This window comes from Pongo pygmaeus, chromosome 20 (assembly GCF_028885625.2).
Source record: "Pongo pygmaeus isolate AG05252 chromosome 20, NHGRI_mPonPyg2-v2.0_pri, whole genome shotgun sequence".
Lineage (NCBI taxonomy): Eukaryota > Metazoa > Chordata > Mammalia > Primates > Hominidae > Pongo > Pongo pygmaeus.
This window is the reverse complement of record NC_072393.2, coordinates 20,591,674-20,614,903: the sequence shown is the minus strand read 5'-3', so window position 1 is coordinate 20,614,903 and position 23,230 is coordinate 20,591,674. Positions and strand designations below refer to the sequence as shown.

Genomic DNA, 23,230 nt, shown 5'->3' with positions numbered 1-23,230 from the left:
CTCCCAAGTAGCTGAGATTACAGACATGTGCCACCACCCTCGGCTAATTTTGTATTTTTGGTAGAGACAAGGTTTCTCCATGTTGGTCAGGCTGGTCACAAACTCCCGATCTCAGGTGATCTGCCTGCCTTGGCCTCCCAGAGTGTTGGGATTACAGGCATGAGCCACCGCGCCCAGCCCCCAGGCTTTGTTTAAAGAGAGGTCACGGGGCCTGCTGTGCTTGGTTTTCATGGGAGCAGGGGAGTGGGGCCCATACTGCCTTTGCTGCAGCAGAAATTGCTGCCATCTCTGGCATGGAAGGGCATCTAAAGGCAGGAAACTAGAGACTCACATTTTAGTCTTTAGGTAGAAGGTCACTGTTCCTGAAATTCTCCTGTGACAATGACAAAGGACAAGCAAGTGTGGCCTTTTCTGCGCCTTTAAGGTACATCTGCCTATGGGTGCGGTGGTAGCAGGTGAAGGGGTTTTGCTGATGCTTTAAAAGGTGTATTCTCAAGTTACAGATGTGATTTTCCAGATAATATCACCTGAGAAGGAATCCCAAAGGAGGAGCAAGAGGAAGAAATGGCTGGTTCTCAGGTGAATGTGTCCCAGCTCAGGGGTGATGTTGTCTTTTCGTTCTTGAATGTCTTGGCTTTAGAACTTACAAACTTTTACTTCTCTACTTCTGATGTTCCTACCTAGCCAGTTTGTTTTAGATACTTTTTTTCCCCCTTTTCTTCTTATAAATATTACTTCTTACTATAGTAGTTAAGAGGCGCTGAAAAATACTTCTCTTTTATATACCAGAGCCTTCTCCTTTATTCTTTGTATCCAGGCTTCTTACATACCATGACCAGTTCTCACCATCGAGTGTATGACCTGCAAGAATAAAAATGTTCTCTTTGTGACTGGGCACAGTGGCTCATGCCTGTAATCACAGGACTTTGGGAGGCTGAGGCAGGAGGATCACTTGAGGCCAGGAGTTTGAGACCAGCTGGAGCAACATGGCAAAACCCTGTATCTACTAAAAATCCAAAAAATTAGCCAGGTGTGGTGGCACATGCCTGTGGTCCCAATTACTTGGAAGGCTGAGGCAGAATCGCCTGAACCCAGGAGGCGAGGTTGCAGTGAGCCGGGATCACGCCACTCACTGCACTCCAGCCTGGGCGATAAGAGTGAGACTGTCTCAAAAATAAATAAATAAATAAAGTTCTCTTTGTGTCACATCAATGTGGAAAGGTGTAGATACCTAAGATCTCTATTAGGGATGGTATAGGGTCCTCAGATATTAGTGAAGAGGGGAATGTGTATTGTTTAGGTTCCATCTGGATGTTCCATTAGCTCTATGCAGAAACAGGATTTTTTTTTTTTTTTTTTTTTGAGACGGAGCCTCGCTCTGTCACCCAGGCTGGAGTGCAGTGGCGCGATCTCGGCTCACTGCAAGCTCCGCCTCCTGGGTTCACGCCATTCTCCTGCCTCAGCCTCCCGAGTAGCTGGGACTACAGGCGCCCGCCACCACGCCTGGCTAATTTTTTGTATTTTTTAGTAGAGACGGGGTTTCACCATGTTAGCCAGGATGGTCTCGATCTCCTGACCTTGTGATCCACCCGCTTCGGCCTCCCAAAGTGCTAGGATTACAGGCGTGAGCCACAGCGCCTGGCCAGAAACAGGATTTTAAAAATGCACATTTAAAGAAGATGGCACTAATTGCCCAGAATAACTCAGAAGATTCTGGAAAAGAGAATAGTTAGATAAGACTTGCTCTTTAAAATGCTGAGGAAAGACTATTTAAATACATTATTAGAGGTTATAAAACCTGGGAGATATCTGTAGCTTGAACTTTGCATAAAGGTATTTCTTTATGCTTAGATTCAGGTTATAATTTACTTTTTGTTGCCAATAATATCATAGCTCTGATGATTGTCTGCCCATGTGTGTTGACACCGCACATCAATTTGTTCTATTGTAGTTCATGTTAATTTTTTTTTTTTTTTTTTTTTGAGATGGAGTCTCGCACTGTCGCCCAGGTTTGAGTGCAATGGCACAATCTTGGCTCACTGCAATCTCCACCTCCCACGTTCAAGCAATTCTCCTGCCTCTGCCTCCCGAGTAGATTACAGGCGCGTGCCACCATGCCCAGCTAATTTTTTGTATTTTTAGTAGAGATGGGGTTTCACCGTGTTAGCCAGGATGGCCTCAATCTCCTGACCTCGTGATCTGCTCACCTTGGCCTCCCAAAGTGCTGGGATTACAGGCGTGAGCCACTGCGCCTGGCCCAATTCATGTTAATTTCAATCACTTGGTTAAGGCTCTCTGTGACAGATTTTTTAAATTATAAAGTTAATTGTTTTTATCTTTATTATTTGTAAGTACCTTGGGAGATTTACTGACTGATATACATAAACCATCACATTTAATCTGCAAACTTCCCTTTCTTTTTAGATTCTCTTTGCTTAAAGCTTGCTTTGGAAAATGAAGGCTCATCTTTGTTTACTAGTCAGATAAACTGGGGCTCAACCACTTACTCTGTGTTTGACAAAATATTCTTGATTCGGACGCCTTGGTATCACTGGCTAGCTTGTTAGAAATTCAGAAACTCAGGCTTCACCTGAGATCACCTGAATCAGACTGCATTTTAACAAGATCTGTAGTTCATTGTTACGTACATTAAAATTTGACAGATACCTTCTAACCCATCATGACTTCTCTGTATGAATAATATTTACAACTTATTCTGTAATCTGTAGACATAAAACTCAAACTGTATATGCCTGTGTTTATGCCCTTAATTTTATACTGATTATTTAGAAAAGTATCTACATTGGTTTTGTGGATTCTGTTTTCCTTTTTGTTTGTCGCCCAGGCAGGAGTGCCATGGCATGATCTCAGCTCACTGCAACCTCTGCCTCCTGAGTTCAAGTGATTCTCCTCCCTCAGCCTCCCAAGTAACTGGGATTACAGGCGTGCACCACCACACCCAGCTAATTTTTGTATTTCTAGTAGAGGCAGGGTTTCACCATGTTGGCCAGGCTGGTCTAAAATTCCTGACTTCAGGTGATCTGCCTGCCTCGGCCTCCCAAAATGATGGGTTTACAGGCGTGAGCCACCGAACCTGGCCACGTAGATTCTATTTTCTTTCCTTAGTGTTAAAGAATACATCAGAAAATATTTTTGTTAAAAATACCAGATTGAATAATTCCAGTAACTCTCATAAGTCACATCAATTCTCTCTTTTCACATGGAGTCAAGAACTCTGCCCGTTGACAGTTGGTCAGTATGTTTTGTTTTGTTTTTCAGGAACTGTTGACATTCAGGGATGTGACCATAGAATTCTCTTTGGAGGAGTGGGAGTTTCTGAAACCTGCTCAGCAGAATTTGTATAGGAAAGTGATGCTAGAGAACTACAGAAACCTGGTCTCTCTGGGTGAGAATAACTTCAATACACAATTCCTATTTCACACAAAAGATTTTATTTTCTTCCTCTGTAGAATGTTTGGTGGGGATTTCTGCTTTGTATAAATGAGTTTTAGATTTCTGCTTTCAAGGAAAATTTGGGGATTTATTGGGATAGAGAAGAAAATTTTCAAGATGTTTTATGTTTACATTAACTTTCTTCTACCTTGAGGTGATGGGCATTTTTCACTCTAGTTTAGTGGTAATTCTATTTTTTTATTTTATTTTATTTTATTTTTTTGAGATAGAGTCTAGCTCTGTTGCCCAGGCTTGAGTGCAGTGGTACAATCCAGCTCACTGCAACCTCCACCTCCTGGGTTCAAGTGATTCTCCTGTCTTAGCCTCCTGAGTAGCTGGGACTACAGGTGCCCACCACCACGCCCAGCTAATTTTTGTATTTTTAGTAAAGAGGAGGTTTCACTATGTTGGCCAGGCTGGTCTCGAACTCCTGACCTCACATGATCCACCCTCCTTGGCCTCCCGAAGTGTTGGGATTACTAGTGTGAACTACCCTACCCAGGCTTTAGTGGTAATTCTTGGAATTCCATTATAAAAATTCCTTTATAAAATATTATTGACCAGACCTTAAAATCCAACTTCTACCACCAATTTTCGATTAAGTAGTATTGGGTAGGGAGCTAAAGACCCACAAATATAAAATATTCTAAACTTTCTGTTTAGAAATATTATTTTGTTATTAATTTTCTTTTCTTTTTTTTTGAGATGGAGTCTCGCTCTGTTGCCAGGCTGGAGTGCAGTGGCACGATCTTGGCTCACTGTAATCTTTGCCTCCTGGGTTCAAGCGATTCTCCTCCCTCAGCCTCCCAAGCAGCTGGGATTACAGGCACGTGCCACCACACCTTCCTCATTTTTGTATTTCTAGTAGAGGTGGAGTTTCACCATGTTGGCCAGGATGGTCTTGATCTCCTGACCTCATGATGTGCCCGCTTTAGCCTCCCAAAATGTTGGGATTACAGGTGTGAGCCAACATGCCTGTCCTTATTATTAATTTTCTAGAATCATCTATAATATTCTCTCTTCTCTACAGAGCACAACACTAGGTTGGTAATTGGAGAATCCCAGCAAGAATCACATTACTTTTTTCTAATAAAACAGGTCTTACTGTTTCTAAGCCAGAACTGATTAGCTGTCTGGAGCAAAGACAGGAGCCCTGGAATGTGAAGAGACATGAGACCATAGCCAAACCCCCAGGTAGGTTGGATGAATGAAACACATGCCACAGGTGAAAGCCCCAAAGGCCAAGAAGGAAGACAGACTTCAAGAGTTATTTGAGAAGCTCTGCTCCAATGGAGATGATTTTTGAGGAGCGTGATTGTTTCTTCTTGCTCTTGTACAGAGGCATCTTCTGTATAATGCTCCTAAATTCTCTAAAAAGTAACCTTCCTTTGAGGTTACAGTGAGAGCCAAAGTCCTCTTCATGGCTTATAAGAGACTTTATTATCTGACTGCCCTTTCATTGTCTTGGGGCACACAGAAATATATATGTATTTTTGAGGAACTCTATGTTAAACTATTTTTTTCTTTTTTTTTGAGAGAGAGTTTCGCTCGTGTTGCCCAGGCTGGAGTGCAATGGCACAATCTTGGCTCACCATAACCTCCGCCTCCTGGGTTCAAGCGATTCTCCTGCCTCAGCCTCCTGAGTAGCTGAGATTACGTGTGCCACCACGCCCAGCTAATTTTGTATTTTTAGTAGAGATGGGGTTTCTCCAAGTTGTTGAGGCTGGTCTTGAACACCCGAACTCAGGTGATCCACCCACCTCAGCCTCCCAAAGTGCTGGGATTACAGGCATGAGCCACCACGCCTGGCCTTTAAACTATTTTTTAAGGTTTTTGTTTTGTTTTGTTTTGTTTTGGTTTTTTTTTGTTGTTTGTATTATGTCTGAAATGTGTGAGAGTATTCGTGATAACGGTATTTGGTTCCAAAATCCCAGTAACACCACAAACAGATGTGGTATGTTCTCTGCTTTATGATTTCTTATGAAGTTTCTTTCTTTTTTTTAATTTTTTTTTGCAACGGAGTTTCACTCTGTCACCCAGGCTGGAGTGCATGGCACCATCTTGGCTCACCGCAACCTCTGCCTTCTGGGTTCAAGCAATTCTCCCACCTAAGCCACCCAAGTAGCTGGTATTACAGGCGTACACCGCCACACCCAGCTACTTTTTGTATTTTAGTAGAGACGGGGTTTCGCCATGTTGGCCAGGTTGATTTGGAACTCCTGACCTCAGGTGATCCACCCGCCTGGGTCTCCCAAAGTGCTGGAATTACAGGCGTGAGCCACCGTGCCCAGCCCCTTATGGAATTTTCAAATGTGATTCTACAAAAATTCCTACTCAGTAATTTTGTTATAATGCTAAGCATCTCCCTAAATATAAGAAAATCTAATGTTATTTTATTTCTACATTTTATATTTTTAGTGTGAACTAAAATTGGTAATTTAAACTTTATTTTCCCAGATTCTTCAACTATATTAGTTGAGGTGTGTATACATATACACACAGATATACCCACACATATACGTGTGGGGACCGTGTGGTTACTTTTCACAAATTAAAATTATATAACTATTTATTATGTAAAGTGTAATGATTTTGTATATGTAAACATTGTGAAGTGATTAATACAGTTAAGTTAATGAATGCATCTGTTACCTCACAGAGTTTTTTTGTTTTTTTTTTCTTTTTTGAGACGAGTCTCACTGTGTCACACAGGCTGGAGTGCAGTGGCGCGACCTCAGCTCACTGCAACCTCCGCCTCCCAGGTTCAAGTGATTCTTGTGCCTCAGCCTCCCAAGTAGCTGGGATTACAGGCTGGTCTCAAACCCCTGGCCTCATGTAATCCACCCTCCTTGGCCTCCGAAAGTGCTCGAATTAAGCCACCATGCAGAGTTTTCTTTTGCAGTGAGAACACCGAAGGTTTGCTGTCTTATTAAAATTTAAGCATATGGAGCATGTTTGTCCAACTCATGTCCTGCTGGCTGCATGCAGTCCAGGATGGCTTTGAATGTGGCCAAACACAAATTTGTAAACTTTCTTAAAACATGAGATTTTTTTAAAGCTAATCAGTTATCATTAGTGTTAGTGTATTTTATGCATGGCCCAAGACAATTCTTCTTCCAGTGTGGCCCAGAGAAGCCAAAAGATTGGATACCCCTGATATAGAGCATTATGATTAACTATAGCCATGATGCTATGCATTAGATCCCCAAAACTTATTCATTTCAGGACTGGAAGTATGTACTCATTGAACATCTTCCCATTTTCCCCACTTCCAGACTGGGTCAACCAGCTTTGTACTCTCTGTTTCTATGAGTTCATCCTTTTTAGATTACCCATAGAGGTGAGGATCATGCATTATTTTTCTTTCTGTGTCTGGCTTATTTCACTTAGCATAATGTCTTCCAGGTCCATCCATGTTGTTGAAATGTTGGCAGGATTTCATGATTTATTTTATTTTTTTATTTTTTTTATAATTTTTTTTTTTTGAGACCGAGTCTTGCTCTGTTGCCCAGGCTGGAGTGCAGTGGCGCGATCTCGGCTCACTGCAAGCTCCGCCTCCCGGGTTCACGCCATTCTCCTGTCTCAGCCTCCTGAGTAGCTGGGACTACAGGCGCCCGCCACCATGCCCGGCTAATTTTTTGTATTTTTAGTAGAGACAGGGTTTCACCATGTTAGCCAGAATGGTCTCGATCTCCTGACCTCGTGATCCGCCCGCCTTGGCCTCCCAAAGTGCTGGGATTACAGGCGTGAGCCACCGCACTGGGCCGATTTCATGACTTTATGGCTGAATAATACTCTATTGTGTATATATGCCATATTTTCTTTATCCAGTCAGTGTCCACAAACATTCAGGTTGTTTTCATGTCTTGGCAATTGTGAAATGAACATGGAGATGCAAATATTAGAAATACAGATTTTATTTCCTTTGGTTACATACACAGAAGTGGGATTGCTGGATTATGTGGAAATTTTTTTTAATTTAATTTAATTTATTTATTTATTTTTGAGATTGAGTCTCACCCTGTCACCCAGGCTGGAGTGCAATGGCACAATCTCAGTTCATTGCAACCTCTGCCTCCTGGGTTCAAACGATTCTGCTGCCTCAGCTTCCTGAGTAGCTTGGATTACAGGCGACTGTCACCACATCCAGCTAATTTTTGTATTTTTAGTAGAGACAGGGTTTCACCATGTTGGCCAGGCTGGTCTCGAACTCTTGACCTCGTGATCTGCCTGCCTCAGCCTCCCAAAGTGCTGGGATTATAGGTGTGAGCCACCGTGCTTGGCCTAATTTTATTTTTTAAAGAACGTCCATACCGGTTTTCATAATGACTCTACCAATTTACAACACACCAACAATGTACAAGATTTTTTTCTTCACACACTTGTCAACACTTGTTATCTCTTTTTAAAAATGTTTTTATGCTTAACATTTCTTTTTTTTTTTTTTTTTTTTTTTTAATTTAAGAGAAGGGGTCTCACTGTGTTGCTAAGGCTGGCCTTAAACTCCTGGGCTCAAGCAGTCCTCTTACCTCAGATTCCTCATGAGCCACCATACCCAGCCCTATTCTTTTTGTTTGTATGAATTTGTGGGGTACAAGTGCAACCTTGTTACACAGATAGATTGCATGGTGGTGAAGTCAGTGCTTTTAAGGTATCCATCACCCAAAAAATATAAGTGTCTCTTGATAATAGACATCCTAACAAATGTGAAGTGATATTTTATCATTGTTTTGGTTTGCACCTGCCTGATGACTGGTGATGTTGAGGTCCTTTTCTCATACCTCTTGGCTCTTTGTCTTCACTGGAAAAATATCTATCCATTCAGTCTGTTTTTCAGTTTGGTTCTTATTATCATTCTTATTATTGTTTTTGCCTTTGATTTGTATGAGTTCCTTATATATTCTGGATATTAACTTCTTATCAGACGTATGGCTTGCAAATATTTTTTTCTGTCCTATAAGTTTCCTTGTTTTATTTTCTTTGCTGTGCAGAAAATTTTCAGTTTGATGCAGTCCCACTCATTTATATTTGCTTTTGTTGCTGTGCTTTTGGTGTCATACCCCAAAAAATAACTGCCAAGAACGGTATCAAATAGGATTTTCCATGTTTCCTGGATTATATAGTAATTCCATTTTTAATTTTTTGAGAAACTGTCATAGTATGTTTTTTACAGTAGCTGCATGATTTTTGCCTACCAGTGGCTCAAAAGGCCTCTCAATTTTCCATATCCATAACAATTTTTTTTGGGGGGAGGGGTGGTTGCAGTTGTTAATGGCTCTCCTGATGGGTTTGAGGTAATATTTTACTGTGATTTTACTTTGTGTTGGTCTAAAAGTTAGGAATCTTGAGCATCCTTTCAAATGCTTATAGGCCATTTATGTATCTTCTTCGGAGAGATGTCAGTTCAATTATTTGTCTATTTCTTAATCAAGTTACTCACTTTTTATTGTTGAGTTTTAGACATTGTTTATATATTGTGAAAATTAACTCCTATCAAATATGTGATTTTCAAATATTTCACCCATTTCTTAGGTGACGTTTTCACCCCACTAAATTTTCCCTTTGATGTGCAGAAATTTCGAAGTTTGATGTAGTCCCATTTCTCTATTATTTGTTCCTTATGTATTTGATTTCAGATGTAAGAAAATGACATCAAATTCTTGGTCTTTTGTAACAAGAAATTAGTGCCAAGTCCAATGTCATATTTTCCCCCATATATTTATCTAGGAAGTTTGTTATATTTGTGTGTTCAAGTATTTAATCCATTTTAAATACTGTTTTTATATGGTGCATGTAACGGAAGGGCTCAACTTTATTTTTTTCATGTAGATACTCAGTTTTCAACATCATTTGTTGAAAAAACTATTTTCTTCCCCATTGTGTGGCCATAGCAATCTTATGTAAGTTTATTTGATTATGTACACACGTGCTTAATTCTGAGCTCTCTATTTTGGTTTATCATCCATTTATTTTTCTTTGTGCTAATACCACATTATTTCTATCTTTATAGCTTTGGGTAATGTGTTATAAAACCAGAAAGTGTAATACCTCTTTGTTGTTCTTTTTAAAGGATGTTTTGCTACTTATAGCTCCTAAAAGAATTTGAGAATCTTAAATATATTTCTGCAAAAAAAAAAAACTGCCATGAAGATTTTGATAGATATTACATTGAATTTGTACGTGGCTGTGCATGTTGACATCTTAACAAAATGAAATTATCTGATCCTTGAGCAAGAATATGTTTGAGTGGGTTTAATTTCCACATTTTTTGGATTTACAGTTTTACTTCTGCTTCTGATTTCTAGTTTCATTCCATTTTGGTCAGAAAATATAAACTGTATGATTTCAGTCTCCTTAAATTTATTAAGACTTGTTATGTGTCCTAACAGAATGCTCTGTGTGTAATTGAGAATATTATGTATTCTGCTGCTTTTAACTGGAACATTCTGTATATATCTCTTAGGTCTAATTGGTCTGTAATGTTTTAAGTTTTTTATTTTCTTATTGATCTATCTGATTTTTTTATATTCAGAATTGAGAATGAGGCCTTGAAGTCTGTAATTATTGTGCTGCTGTGTATTTCTTGCTTAACTTCTGTCAATATTTGTTTTATATATTTGAGAGTGCTATGTGTTATAGTTGTATAACTGTTACACTTATGTAACAGTTACATGTGTTATAGATTCCCGGTAAATGGATCCATTTTGCCATTATATAATACCAATCTTTATCTTTTGTAACAGTTTTTTACTTAAAGTGGCTTTTGTCTAACTATGGCCACCCCACCCACTTGAGCTCACTGTTTGCATGGAATATATTTTTGTATCCTGTCACTTTCAGCCTGTTTGTCTCCTTAAAACTAAAATGAGTCCCCTAAAGACGCATATTGTAAGATTTTGTTTTTAACTCATTCAGCTATTTTACTTTTTTAAAGGGTTCAATCTGTTCATATTTAAAATAATACCAGAAAGAAATAAAATTACTAGTAGCATTTTGTTTTCGATTACTTTCTGTGTTTGTCATGAATACGTTTTCCCTCATTTCCTCTCTTACTGCCTTTGTTTTTGTTTTGTTAATTTTGTAGTGGCATACTTTGATTCCTTTTTCATTTTCTTTTGCATATCTTCTATAGGTTTTTTTGTGATCACCTTGAAAAATGAGAGTTTATGAAACATAACGATATGCTTAAATCTCATAACATCTTTACTTCAGTTGAATCTAAAACTATACCTTTTTACATCCTTTATTAGTGTCACATTATATCATTTAGTATTGTGTATCTATTAACAGATTTATGCACATTTGTGTTTTGGTTTATTAAATTCTATGGCAAGATTTTCAGTTTTATACATCATTATTATAGTAGAGAATTGTAGATCTGTGTATATATTTACTATACCATTTCTTATAGAACTATATATAGTAGAGAATTGTAGATCTGTGTATATATTTACTATACCATTTCTTATAGAACTATACACATGGTGACAAAGACTGACAGCTTTTGTTTATCTTATAAAGTCTTTATTTTTTATCCTTATTCTAGAGGTAAATTTTTCTAGGTAAAATTTTCTTTGTTGGCAGTATTTTTTTGCTTTTATGACTCAATATTTATAAGTGAAATGTCTTTAATTTGCTGATACCATCTATTACCTCATTAAGTTATTTGTTGTGGCTCTGTAATAATTTTTTTAACTTAGTTATTGTATTCAGCTCCACAATTTTTGTTTTTTTAAAAAATACTTTTAATAGTTTTTTAAATCTCTGTTGATATATCGTTTCTTCATGCACTATTTTCTTGATTCTGTTTAGTTGAATACATTCTATTTTTGCTCATTGAACATGTTTAAAATGATTATTTTGAATTCCCTGTCAGATAATGCAAAGATCTTCATTTCTTAAAAATTGATTTCCCAAGAGTCATTTTATTCCTTTAAAGGAATATTATTTCCTGTCTTCTCTCTATGCCCTGTGATCTCTGGATGACATTTGGAAATTTATAAAATGAGTATTTATAGACTGGCTCTATAGACTGATTCAGCCCCCAAAGTAGCTGAGAGTACAGGCGAGTGCCACCACACCTGGCTAATTTTTGTATTCTTTCTAAAGACCGAGTTTCACCATGTTGTCCAGGCTGGTGTTGAACTCCTGAGCTCAAGCGATCCACCTGCCTCAGCTTCCCAAAGTGCTAGGGTTACAGGCATAAGCCACCATGCCTGGCCTAGTTTGTATAGTTAAGTTGCCTGCATGTAAAAAGCTTTCTTTGCATTTTCATCTATATTCCTCAACGTTTATCTGAATGATAGCATAATTTATTCCTAATTCATAATCAGTGTTTTATACCATATTTTACAATATTTATATTGTTCTTACAGTAAAAGATGTAAGTCTTTTCTTTGCTTCTGCAGGCTAGATTACAGCCTTACCATTTTGTGTAAAAAGAAGAGCAACATGTTAATAAGTTTCTCTAGTATTATATAAGTGCTTATTTCTTAAAAATTATTTTCTCAGAGCTTTTCATGAATAATTATAATGGGGTTTCTGTGAAACATTAATGTTCTAACTGTATGCTCTTGATTCAAAAATGTATGCTTTTTATGGATAGCCAGTCATGGTTGAAAATTGTAGCTATCTAGAAGGATTCTTCATCAGTAGTCCACTATGTTTATTCAGAATTTTATGGGTTGTAGTTTCTTTTAATTTTGCTTTGCAATTTTATATTTATTTATTACAGTTTTTATAATAGGCCATTTGACATTCATTATATTTTTTAGTTTTTATTCATATATTATAATTTTGTATGACAGTATTCAGCTGTGTACATTTTAAGACAGTGTGAGGCAAAAGTCAAATATGAATCAGCTGTATGTTTATTGCCAATTGTCTCTGTGTTTGACTGAATAAGTATTACCCCATTTTGTTTGTGACTCTTATATTTACATTTTTGTTGGTCATCAATGATGGTTTTGTCCTGTTTAGATGAGGAGTCATGAAAATTGTTGTAATTTCAACATCTATTTATTGGTGAGTATTTTCTTTTTGTGAGAGAAACACTTGTGATATGAAGGTGATTTTTGAAAAGCTTTATAACTGTATTTCTTTTAGGTGTAATTGTTTATTTTTAATTGTACAAAATACATAACAAAATTTAGAATCTTAAATATTTTCAGTTATACAGTTCTGTTGTATTGGGTATATTGACATTGTCATGCAGTATATCTCCACATGTTTTTATCTTGGGAAACTCAAACTCAACATACATGAAACTACTCATTTTCCCCATTGACTGACCCTTTACAAACACCTCTCTATTTTGTTTCTGAGTACAATACTTTAGATGTCTCATAAATGGATTTATACAATCCTGTCTTTTTATGGCTGGCTTATTTTACTTAGCATCATGCCATCAGATTTATCTTTATCGTACATGTTAGAAGATTTCCTGCCTTTTTTTTTTTTTTTTTTGGAGATGGGGTCTCACTCTGTCGCCAGGCTGGAGTGCAGTGGTGCAGTATCGGCTCACTGCAACCTCTGCCTCCCGAGTTCAAGTGATTCCCCTGCCTCAGCCTCCAGAGTAGCTGGGACTACAGGCACATGCCACCACGCCTGGCTAATTTTTTTTTTTTTGTATTCTAGTAGAGACGAGGTTTCACCATGTTGGCCAGGATGGTCTGGATTTCCTAACTTCGTGATCCGCCCACCTGGGCCTCCCAAAGTGCTGGGATTACAGGCGTGAGCCTACACGCTCGACCCAATTTTCTGCTTTTTAGAAGCTGAGTATTATTCCATTATTTGTATATTATAAATTGTATTTTTCTATTCATTTGGTGAGAGAAGTTTGGGTTTCTTTCACCTATTGATTTTTGTGAATAATGCTACAGTTAATATGGGTGTGCAAGTAACTATTTGACCATATACATGAAAGATAATATCTGTGCTACATTCTTTTTCATTGCTCTAATTGTCTGCTTTTATGCTAGTACTAAACTGCATTTATTACTGTAGTTTTGTCATGTGTTTTGAAATCAGGAAGTGTGATACTTCCAACACTTTTCTTCATTTTAAAGATTATTTAGGTCTTCATGGTCTCTTGAGATTTTATTTGATTTGGGCATTGCTTTTTTATTCCTGCAAAATATGAAATTGGGAATTTGAAGGGGATTGCATTGAATCTGAACATTACTTTGGGCACTGTAAAGATGTTGTACAGTATTCTTCCAATCCTTGAACATGAGCATGCTTAAGAGTGTGTTTAATTTCCATATATTCGTGGATTTTTTTCTATTACTAATTTTTAGTTTAATTCCATTTTGGTCATCATAATAGTCTATAAGATTTCCATTTTTAAAAGTTTGCTAGGCCAGTCATGGTGGCTCACACCTGTAATCCCAGCACTTTGGGAGGCCAGTGCAGGCAGATCACCTGAAGTCGGGAGTTCGAGACCAGCCTGACCATCACGGAGAAACCTCGTCTCTACTAAAAATACAAAATTAGCCGGATGTGGTGGCACATGCCTGTAATCCCAGCTACTCGGGAGGCTGAGGCAGGAGAATCGCTTGAACCCAAGAGATGGAGGTTGTGGTGAGCCGAGATTGTGCCATTGCACTCCAGCCTGGGCAACAAGAGTGAAACTCAGTCTTAAAATTAAAAAAAAAAAAAAGTTTCCTAAGAATTGCTTTGTGCCCTAACAAGTGATATATCCAAGAGAAGGTGTTATGAGCTATGGAGAAGATTGTGTATTCTGCTGTTGTGTGGAGTGTTTGCTATATGTCCATTAGGTGTAATTTTTAGAGTGCTTTGAAGTCCTCTGTTCTTATATTTGATATTCTGCCTTGCTTTATAACTTATTACTGAAAGTGGGATATTGAAATATCTTACTATTATTGCTGTGTATTTCTTCAATTTTGTTAATGTTTACTTTATATATTTGGGAACCCTGATGATCATATATATGTTATAGTTTTCTAGTTTATTAATCTTTTTATTATTATTTAATGTCCTTCTTTGTCTCTTGTGAGAATTTTGACCAAAGTATATTTTATAACAGTGTTTGACCTAAAATGTATTTTGCCTTATATAATTTTGACCTATTTTCTTCTCATTTGGTTAACATTCTAATAGAATGACTTGCACCATCCTTCTTTTAGTCTATTGTCTTCTTCAGATTGAAAGTGAGTATCTTGTAAAAAGAATGTAGTTGCATCTTGTTTTTATACCAGTTTATGTCTTTTGATTGGGAAGTTTATTCCATGAATATTTAATTTTCTGATAGAGAAGGGTTACCATTGCCATTTTATTGATTGTTTTGATGTTTGTTGTTATTTTGTCCTTCTTTTTCTCCCTTTTTGTCTCATTTTTTCATGTTTCTTGGCTGCTTTTATGTCTTTTGAGAAATGACCATGTCCTTTGACCACTCTTTAATGAGATTATTTCTGTTTTTCTTACAGATTTAAATTTCTTATAGATTGTGAACATTAGTCCCTTGTCAGATGTGTAGTCTACAAATACTTTCTCCCAATAGGTTGTCTGTTTAGTCTGTTGATAGTTTGTCATTTTTGATTTTGCTTATTTGGATCTTTTCTCTTTTTTTTCTTTGTTAACTTAGCTAGTGATCTAGTGATCTTGTTTATCGTTTAGAAAAACGTACTTTATTGATTATTTGAATGGTTTTCTTGGTTTCAATATTATTTTGTTCTGCTCTGATTTGAATTATTTCTTTTCTTCTTCTAGCTTTGGATTTACCTTATTCTTGTTTTTCTCATTTCTTTATGCGTGGTATCAGGTTGTTAAACTTGAGATCTTTCTATCTTCTTGATATAAAAGTTTAGCACTATAAACCCTCCTAACACTGCTTTTGCCACATTCCAAGGTTTTGTTACATTTTGTCACTATTTTTTTTTTAATAAGATGGAGCCTCACTCTGTCACCCAGGCTGGAGTACAACGGCGCAGTCTCTGCTTACTGCAACCTCCGCCTTCTGGGTTCAAGTGATTCTCCTGCATCACCCTCCCAGGTAGCTGGGATTACAGGTGCCTGCCACCACGCCCAGCTAATTTTTTGTATTTTCAGTAGAGACAGGGTTTCACTGTGTTGGCCAGGCTGGTCTTGAACCCCTGATCTCATGATCCGCCCGCCTTGGCCTCCCAGAGGCGTGAGCCACTGCGCCCGGCCTCATCACCATTTTTATTTGTTTCAAATAAGTTTCTGATTTCTGCCTTAATTTCATTGTTTACCCAAAAGTCATTAGGAACAAGTTGTTTAGTTTTCTGTATTTGTGTAGTTTTGCGGGTTCCTCTTGCTATTGATTTTTGAGTTTATTTTACTCTGTTTAAAGAAGATGATTTCAATTTTTCGAAATTTGTTTTGACTGAGCATGTGGTCAATCTTAAAGTATATTCTGTGCTCAGATGAGAATGTATGTGTGTGTTCATTAGATGAATTATTCTGTAGATGTCTATGAGGTCCAGTTGGCCAAGTGCTGAGTTTAAGTCCAGAATTTCTTTGTTTTCTGCCTTGAGGATCTGTAATGCTATCTGTAAGGTGTTGTCTTCCACTATTATTGTGTGGCTGGCTAAGTATTTTTTTTAGGTTCAGTAATAATTGCTTTATAAACCTGGGTGTGCCAATGTTGCATGCAGACATATTTAGGATAGTTAAACATTGTTGATTTATCTATTTATTTATTGAATCCTTTATTATTATGTAATGTGTTTGTCTTTTTTACTGTTGTTGGTTTAAAATCTGTTTTATTAATACAAAAATAGTGACCACTGCATTTTTTTGTTTTTTTCCCATTTTTGTGACAGATGTTACTTTTTCCCTTTACTTTGAGTTTATAGGTATCATTATACATGAGATGAGTTTTTTGAAGCTAGCAGAAGGTTAAGTCTTGGTTTTTTTAAAATCTGATTTGCCACTTTGTGTTCTTTTTTTTTTTTTTAATTAAAAATTTATTTTTTCGTTTTTGAGACGGAGTCTTGCTCTATTGGCAGTCTGGAGTACAGTGGCACGATCTCGGCTCACTGCAACCTCCGCTTCCCGGATTCAAGCAATTCTCCTGCCTCAGCCTCCCTAGTAGCTGAGACTACACGTGCACACCACCATGCCCAGCTAATTTTTGTATTTTTATTAGAGACGGGGTTTCACCATGTTGGCTAAGATGATCTCGATCTCTTGACCTCATGATCTGCCCGCCTCAGCCTCCCAAAGTGCTGGGATTACAGGGGTGAGCCACCGCGCCTGGCCAATTTTTTAAAATTTTTTATTTTTATTTTTTGAGATGGAGTCTCACTCTGTCACCCAGGCTGGAGTGCAGGTGCGATATCAGCTTACTGAAACCTCCGCCTCCGGAGAATAAAGTGATTCTCCTGCCTCACTCCTCCCGAGTACCTGGGACTACAGGCACGTGCCACCACTCCTGGCTAATTTTTGTATTTTTAGTAGAGACGGGGTTTTGCCATGTTGGCCAGGGTGGTCTCAAACTCCTGACCTCAGGTGATCCACCGGCCTCAGGCTCCCAAAGTGCTGGGATTATAGGCATGAGCCACCATGCCTGGCCACCACTTTGTGTCTTTTAAGTAGAGCATTTAGACTGCTATGTTCAAGGTTAATATTGATATCTTAGTTTTTGTTCCCTTCATGTGCTCTGTAGTCTTGTTTGTGCAGTTGCTTTGTAGGGTCTGTGGGCTGTGTACTTCTGTGTGTTTTTGTGGTGGTAGGTATCATTCTTCCATTTCCATGTTTAGAACACTCTTAAGCACCTTGCAATGCCAGTCGAGTGGTAGTTAATTCACTTAGTGATTGCTTGTCTGATAAATATTTTATTCCTCCTTTGCTTATGAAACTTAGTTTGCTGGAACATAAAATTCCTGATTCGAATTTCTTTCTTTCTTTTTTTTAAATCTCTTTTTTTGTTGTTGTTAAGATGGAGTCTCGCTCTGTGGCCCAGCCTGGAGTGCAGTGGTGCAATCTCGGCTCACTGCAACCTCCGCCTCCAGGGCTCAAGCAATTCTCTTGCCTCAGCCTCCCGAGTAGCTGGGACTACAGGTGCATGCCACCATGCCGGGCTATTTTTTTGTATTTAATAGAGGCAGGTTTTCACCATGTTGCCCAGGGTGGTCTTGAACTCCTGAACTCAGGTGATCTGCCCAGCTTGGCCTCCCAAAGTGCTGGGATTATAGGCGTGAGCCACTGCACCCGGCCTCTTTAAAAATGTTAAAAACAGGCCCCCAATATCTTCCAGATTGTAAGATTTCTGTGGGGAAGTCCACTGTTTGATAGAATTCATTTTTTAGGTAATATGGCCCTTTTCTCTAGCTGCCTTTTTTTTTTTATTTCATGTTGACCTTGGAAAGTCTGAATACTATGTGCCTTGAGGATGGTTGTCTTGTATAGTATCTCAAAGGAGTTCCTTGAATTTCTTGTATCTTTACGTCAACCTCTCTAGCAAGATGGGAAAATTTTTCGTAGATTATATCCTTAAGTATGTTTTCCAAGTTGGTTACTTTTTTTCCTTCTCTCTCAGGAATACTAATGAGTTATAAGTTTGACCCCTTTACATAATTCTGTATTTCTCAGAAGCTTTGTTTGTTTGTAGTGAATTCTTTTTTCTTTACTATCTTCTGACTGGGTTGATATAAAGGAGTAGTCTCTGAGCTCTGAAATACTTTCATCTGCTTAGTCTATTCTGTTTTTAAGGCTTTCAATTGTATTTTGAAAGTCCTGTAGTAAAATTTTCAATTTTTTAAAGTTGTGTTTGGTTCTTTCAAAGGAACTAGTGAGATCCTTTTGAGGTAACGAAACACTCTGGCTTTCTGTATTGCCAGCGTTCTTTTGCTTTCTCATCTGAGGGAGCTGGTGCTTCTTTTCCTTTTGAATTTTCTGTCATTTGGATGGGGCTTTAAAATTTTTTTAATTCTTTTTTTCCTTGAGGTTTGGCTGTGATGTATGTTGTGTATAATCAGTTGGTTGTGTATAATCATATAAGGTTGTTTTCAGAGGGCAGAAGCTCTGTCTAGGTCCCTTGGTTGTAGATAAGTTCCTGCAGTGGATTTCATAGAGTGCTTCATGTTGAAGCAATGTATTCTTGTTTGGTAGGTGTAATTCAGGCTGCAGTCCAAGCAGATGGCACTTAAGAGTGCTCTGGGGAGGGAAGATAATGTGTGAGAGATTATTTTCTCTCCAAATTTATTTTGGGGCCTTGGTGATATTCTCTTCAACTGCTGGCACTGCACCCATTTCCTTTGCTCCAAGGAGGGCTATGGTGGTCTGTGCTCCCCCCTGCCTTAGGGACAGTTCACATTTTTAGGTCACCAGGAGACCCATATTTATCAGGGGTCCTGCTGTTCTCCTTTGCTTGCAAAAGTAAGGGTGGGTTATGGAATGTGTCTGTGAATCGTTTGGTGATGCAGTGGCTCAAGGATGGAAAATCATCAGGCAGGGCAATTGCACCATGGGTTTGCAACCGATATTGCACCTGCAGCCCAGGATTTTTAGTCCAGCAGATGGCTGTGGGGCCCACTCAGCTTGTGGTCCCCCAACTCAGCAGGTCTGTCTCCAGTGTCTTCCCTGGGAGCAGGCTGAATTGGCTAGGCTTGTCCCAAGCCATCTGCATTGAAATTGCTGAGCTCTTCCAGATGTTCTAGGCTGCTAGGCTTCCTGGGATAGAAACCATGACTGGTCATCTGGCCACACCCTTCCCAGTTTATTCATGTGAATGAAGGGGAACCCACCTCCCATGCTGGCTCATGATCCCATGCCCCACTCTTCTCTGTGTGCTGACAGTGTGGGCTTCTACCCTACTTAAGCTCAGACCACATATATCAGCTTGATATTATTAGGCAGTGTGCTGAAGACCTGGGCAGTTGGCACTGGGCCCATGGATTTGTCCTCTGGCCCTTTGGGGTCAAGCACCATCTGTGATGTAAGTGGATGCTGTGCTGTGGGCACCCTCCTGTAGGAGCAGCCAGGTAGGTCATCTTGGAAGGTGCCAGCAAGCAAGGTGGTGCATGGATCAGATTCACCTCAGTCCCATGATATCTACAACCCTGCTCTCTCTCAGCCTGGCAGACAGCAGGAGATGGATCCCCTCAGTGCAAGATGCAGAGCCTCGGAGGATGGGCACCTATGGTCAGCTACAGCTGCATAGCACAGTGACAACTCAGATTTCCACAAGAGTTTAAGCTGTGCCTCTGCCTGTTCTCCAGGTGGCTCCCCCTGCCAGTTCACAGACGTATAGGGATCATATGAGTCTATAATCAGGAGCTCAGACTAGATTTAGCTGGGAAATGCCTTTCAAGGAGAAGGAACCAAAGTGAGAATCTCAGAGGTCCATGGCTAGACTGTGTTGCCATGGGGTTTCTTCACATATCCCTTCCTTAAGTCTGGTCTGGATTTAGGAGCCAGTCCTGGTGCCCAGTGACTTTGAGCAAGCTTCCCATCTTCCTCTTCAACCACAGTGTCTGCATTACCTCTGAATTAAGTTTTCTCTCAAAAGATCTGTTTAAAATGTGATGTTTTACTCAACATTTTGTTTTCTCTCCTTGGAGTGAGTGTTTCCCAGCTGCATCTAGTAAGTCATCCTGTCCTTTTCTTAATTTTCTATATTAGATTTGTAAAGTATATGTATCTGAGTCTGAAAATAACAAGTGGGATATTTTGTTAATTTTATATTTCAGCTATATCTTCTCATTACATTGAAGACTTTTTGCCAGAACAGGGCATGAAAGATTCATTCCAAAAAGTGATACTGAGAAGATATGCAAGCTGTGGACTCGAGGATTTACATTTAAGGAAAGATGGGGAAAATGTGGGTGAGTATAAGGATCAAGAAAAAAGTTATAATGGACTTAACCAATGTTTGTCAACTCTACCTAGCAAAATTTTCCCATATAATAAATGTGTGAAAGTCTTTAGTAAATCATCAAATCTAAACAGACAAAACATAAGACATACTACAGAGAAACTTTTCAAATGTATACAATGTGGCAAAGTCTTTAAATCTCACTCAGGCCTTTCTTATCATAAGATAATTCATACTGAAGAGAAACTCTGCATATGTGAGGAATGTGGCAAAACCTTTAAGTGGTTCTCATACCTTACTAAACATAAGAGAATTCACACTGGAGAGAAACCATACAAATGTGAAGAATGTGGCAAAGCTTTTAACTGGTGCTCGAGTCTTACTAAACATAAGAGAATCCATACCGGTGAGAAACCCTACAAATGTGAAGAATGTGGAAAAGCCTTTCACTGGTGTTCGCCCTTTGTTAGACATAAGAAAATTCATACTGGAGAAAAACCATATACATGTGAAGAATGTGGCAAAGCATTTAACCGGCACTCACATCTCACCAAACATAAGACAATTCACACTGGAAAGAAACCCTACAAATGTAAAGAATGTGGGAAAGCCTTTAACCACTGCTCACTACTTACTGTCCATGAGAGAACCCATACGGGAGAGAAACCCTATAAATGTGAAGAATGTGGCAAAGCTTTTAACTCATCATCAGTTCTTACTGAACATAAGGTAATTCATAGCAGAGAGAAACCCTATAAATGTGAAAAATGTGACAAAGTCTTTAAGAGGTTCTCATACCTTACTAAACACAAGAGAATTCACACTGGAGAGAAACCCTACAAATGTGAAGAATGTGGCAAAGCTTTTAACTGGTCCTCAATCCTTACTGAACATAAAAGAATTCATACTGGAGAGAAACCCTACAACTGTGAAGAATGTGGAAAAGCCTTTAATCGGTGCTCACACCTTACTAGACATAAGAAAATTCATACTGCTGTCAAACGCTATAAATGTGAAGAATGTGGCAAAGCTTTTAAACGGTGCTCACATCTTAATGAACATAAGAGAGTTCAAAGAGGAGAGAAATCCTGCAAGTATAAAAAATGTGGGGAAGCTTTTAATCACTGCTCAAACTTTACTACGTAAGAATTTTTACTAAAGAGAAATCCTACAAATGTAAAGAATATGGCAAAGTCCATAAATCTTACTCAAGCCATTGAAATCACAAGATAATTCATACTGAAGAGAAACACTACAAATGTGAAGAATGTGGGGAAAGTCTTCAACTATTGCTCACATCTTATTGCACATAAGAAAATTCATACTGAGAAAAATTCTGATTTTAAAGAATGTGGCAAAGCATTTAATAACTACCATGAGCTTACTCATCAGAGGTTTTGTGCTAGATAAAAGCAATATAAGTGTAATGATACACATTACATTTATCTGTGGAAAGTTGTCACCAAATAAAAGCCTTAGAGTACACAAGGTGTAATGATAGTGATACATTACATTTGCACGTGGAAAGACTTCAAAAATAAGCCTTAGAGTACACAAGGGTTTTTATACTGAAGAAAAACATTACAAATATAAAGATTGGTGCAATACTTTTACTTATGTTACAGATTTTGTTGTACATAGGAGAGTTTATGCTGAAAGGTAACCCTCTAACAGTTGCTCAAATTTTATTCCATTTTAGAGAATTTACATTGGAAAGAAACCCTACAACTGTAATGAATATGAAAAAAATTGTTTAAAAAGTACACCTTAGAAAACGCTAGTTTATATGAAAACATTTAACAGATGTAATAAATATAAAAAATTAATCAAAAATTAAGTCTAAATGAACATAAGATTCACAGTAGAAACCACTAAGACGCTAACACTTTCAATGTTATTCTAAATCAGGGCATTGATTATAGAGAGTAATTCGAAGTTAACATAATTTAGTTAGCCTAAACAGGAATAGGAGATTAATATTTTGAGACTTACAATTATATTCAAAGTATACTGTTTTTGCATTGAAAGAATTTTAGATTTTTACAAAGGCAAATTTTGATGTAATTGAACTCTCAAATTACTTGATGCTGTGTCTTTATTCCTAGTGTCTGTATGAAAGCATATGGTCAATTTCTGCTGCTCGGGGTTTGAGAAGTTCTATATTAGGATGTCATTTATATACTTTTCAACAGAAGATTGAGGACACTGAAATATGAGGTGTGTGAAGAAAGTACACAGAGAAACTTTTGTGGTTGACTTATAAAACTGTTGTAAGTGCTGCATGAGATAGATGTTCAGAGTAATAGTCTTGTGCATTATTCAAATTTTAGTAAATTGTTTTACCAATTGCACATTAGATAATATAGTGGATTTTGTAATGCTTTTCTTAGACTGTGTGAACTTAATTTGTTTTAATAAAACAAAATTGTTTTTAATGTGTTAAGACAGTTGTGCATTGAATTAGGTGTTATCCTGCCACCAACATTAACCTGTTTTACCTTACTCAAGTTTCTAGGTAACAGACGGTAACAACATACTATTCAGTAATATAGTGGAATGGCATCTCTAGTGATTCTTATCCTTAGTGACTTTAAACTTCAAATACGTTGGAGAATATTGTTTCCATAGGGTACATTTTTATTATTTTTCTTCTAATTATAGAGTCATTAAGATGGTTATTATGAAAATTACACAGGCATATAATCAAAAGCCATATATTTCTGAATCTTAAATGAGTATGTAGAAGATGTCATCTCACATTTTTCTTTGAACATGCAACCTCTGTGGCCTTCTAGACACACATAGACTCTAAGTTTTCACTTACATGGAAGTTTAATATACAAATATGTTACTCTAAAGATAAAGTGTGGGCTGGGCGTGGTGGCTCACGCTTGTAATCCCAGCATTTTGGGAGGCCGAGGTGGGTGGATCACGAGGTCAGGAGTTCGAGAACAGCCTGACTAACAGGGTGTAACC

The 23,230-nt window shown here is 38.0% G+C and overlaps 1 protein-coding gene across 5 annotated transcripts in view; it reads left to right on the top strand.

Annotated features, from left to right (window-relative positions):
• ZNF682 (zinc finger protein 682) overlaps window positions 1–22,697 on the top strand; it is a 34,911-nt gene extending 12,214 nt beyond the window's left edge. For 2 of the 5 annotated variants that reach the window (XM_063658837.1, XM_054465128.2), the window contains exons 2-4: window positions 3,280–3,406; window positions 4,552–4,647; window positions 20,130–22,697. In XM_063658837.1, coding sequence (XP_063514907.1) covers window positions 3,280–3,406; window positions 4,552–4,647; window positions 20,130–21,400 — 1,494 coding nt within the window. In that variant the 3' untranslated portion in view covers window positions 21,401–22,697. Of the gene's footprint in view, window positions 1–69; window positions 425–517; window positions 580–3,279; window positions 3,407–4,551; window positions 4,648–12,432; window positions 12,478–20,129 lie in introns of those variants that run through there. The other 3 variants (XM_054465127.2, XM_054465126.2, XM_063658838.1) reach the window with 3 other exon arrangements.
• The last annotated feature ends 533 nt before the right edge of the window (window positions 22,698–23,230 follow it).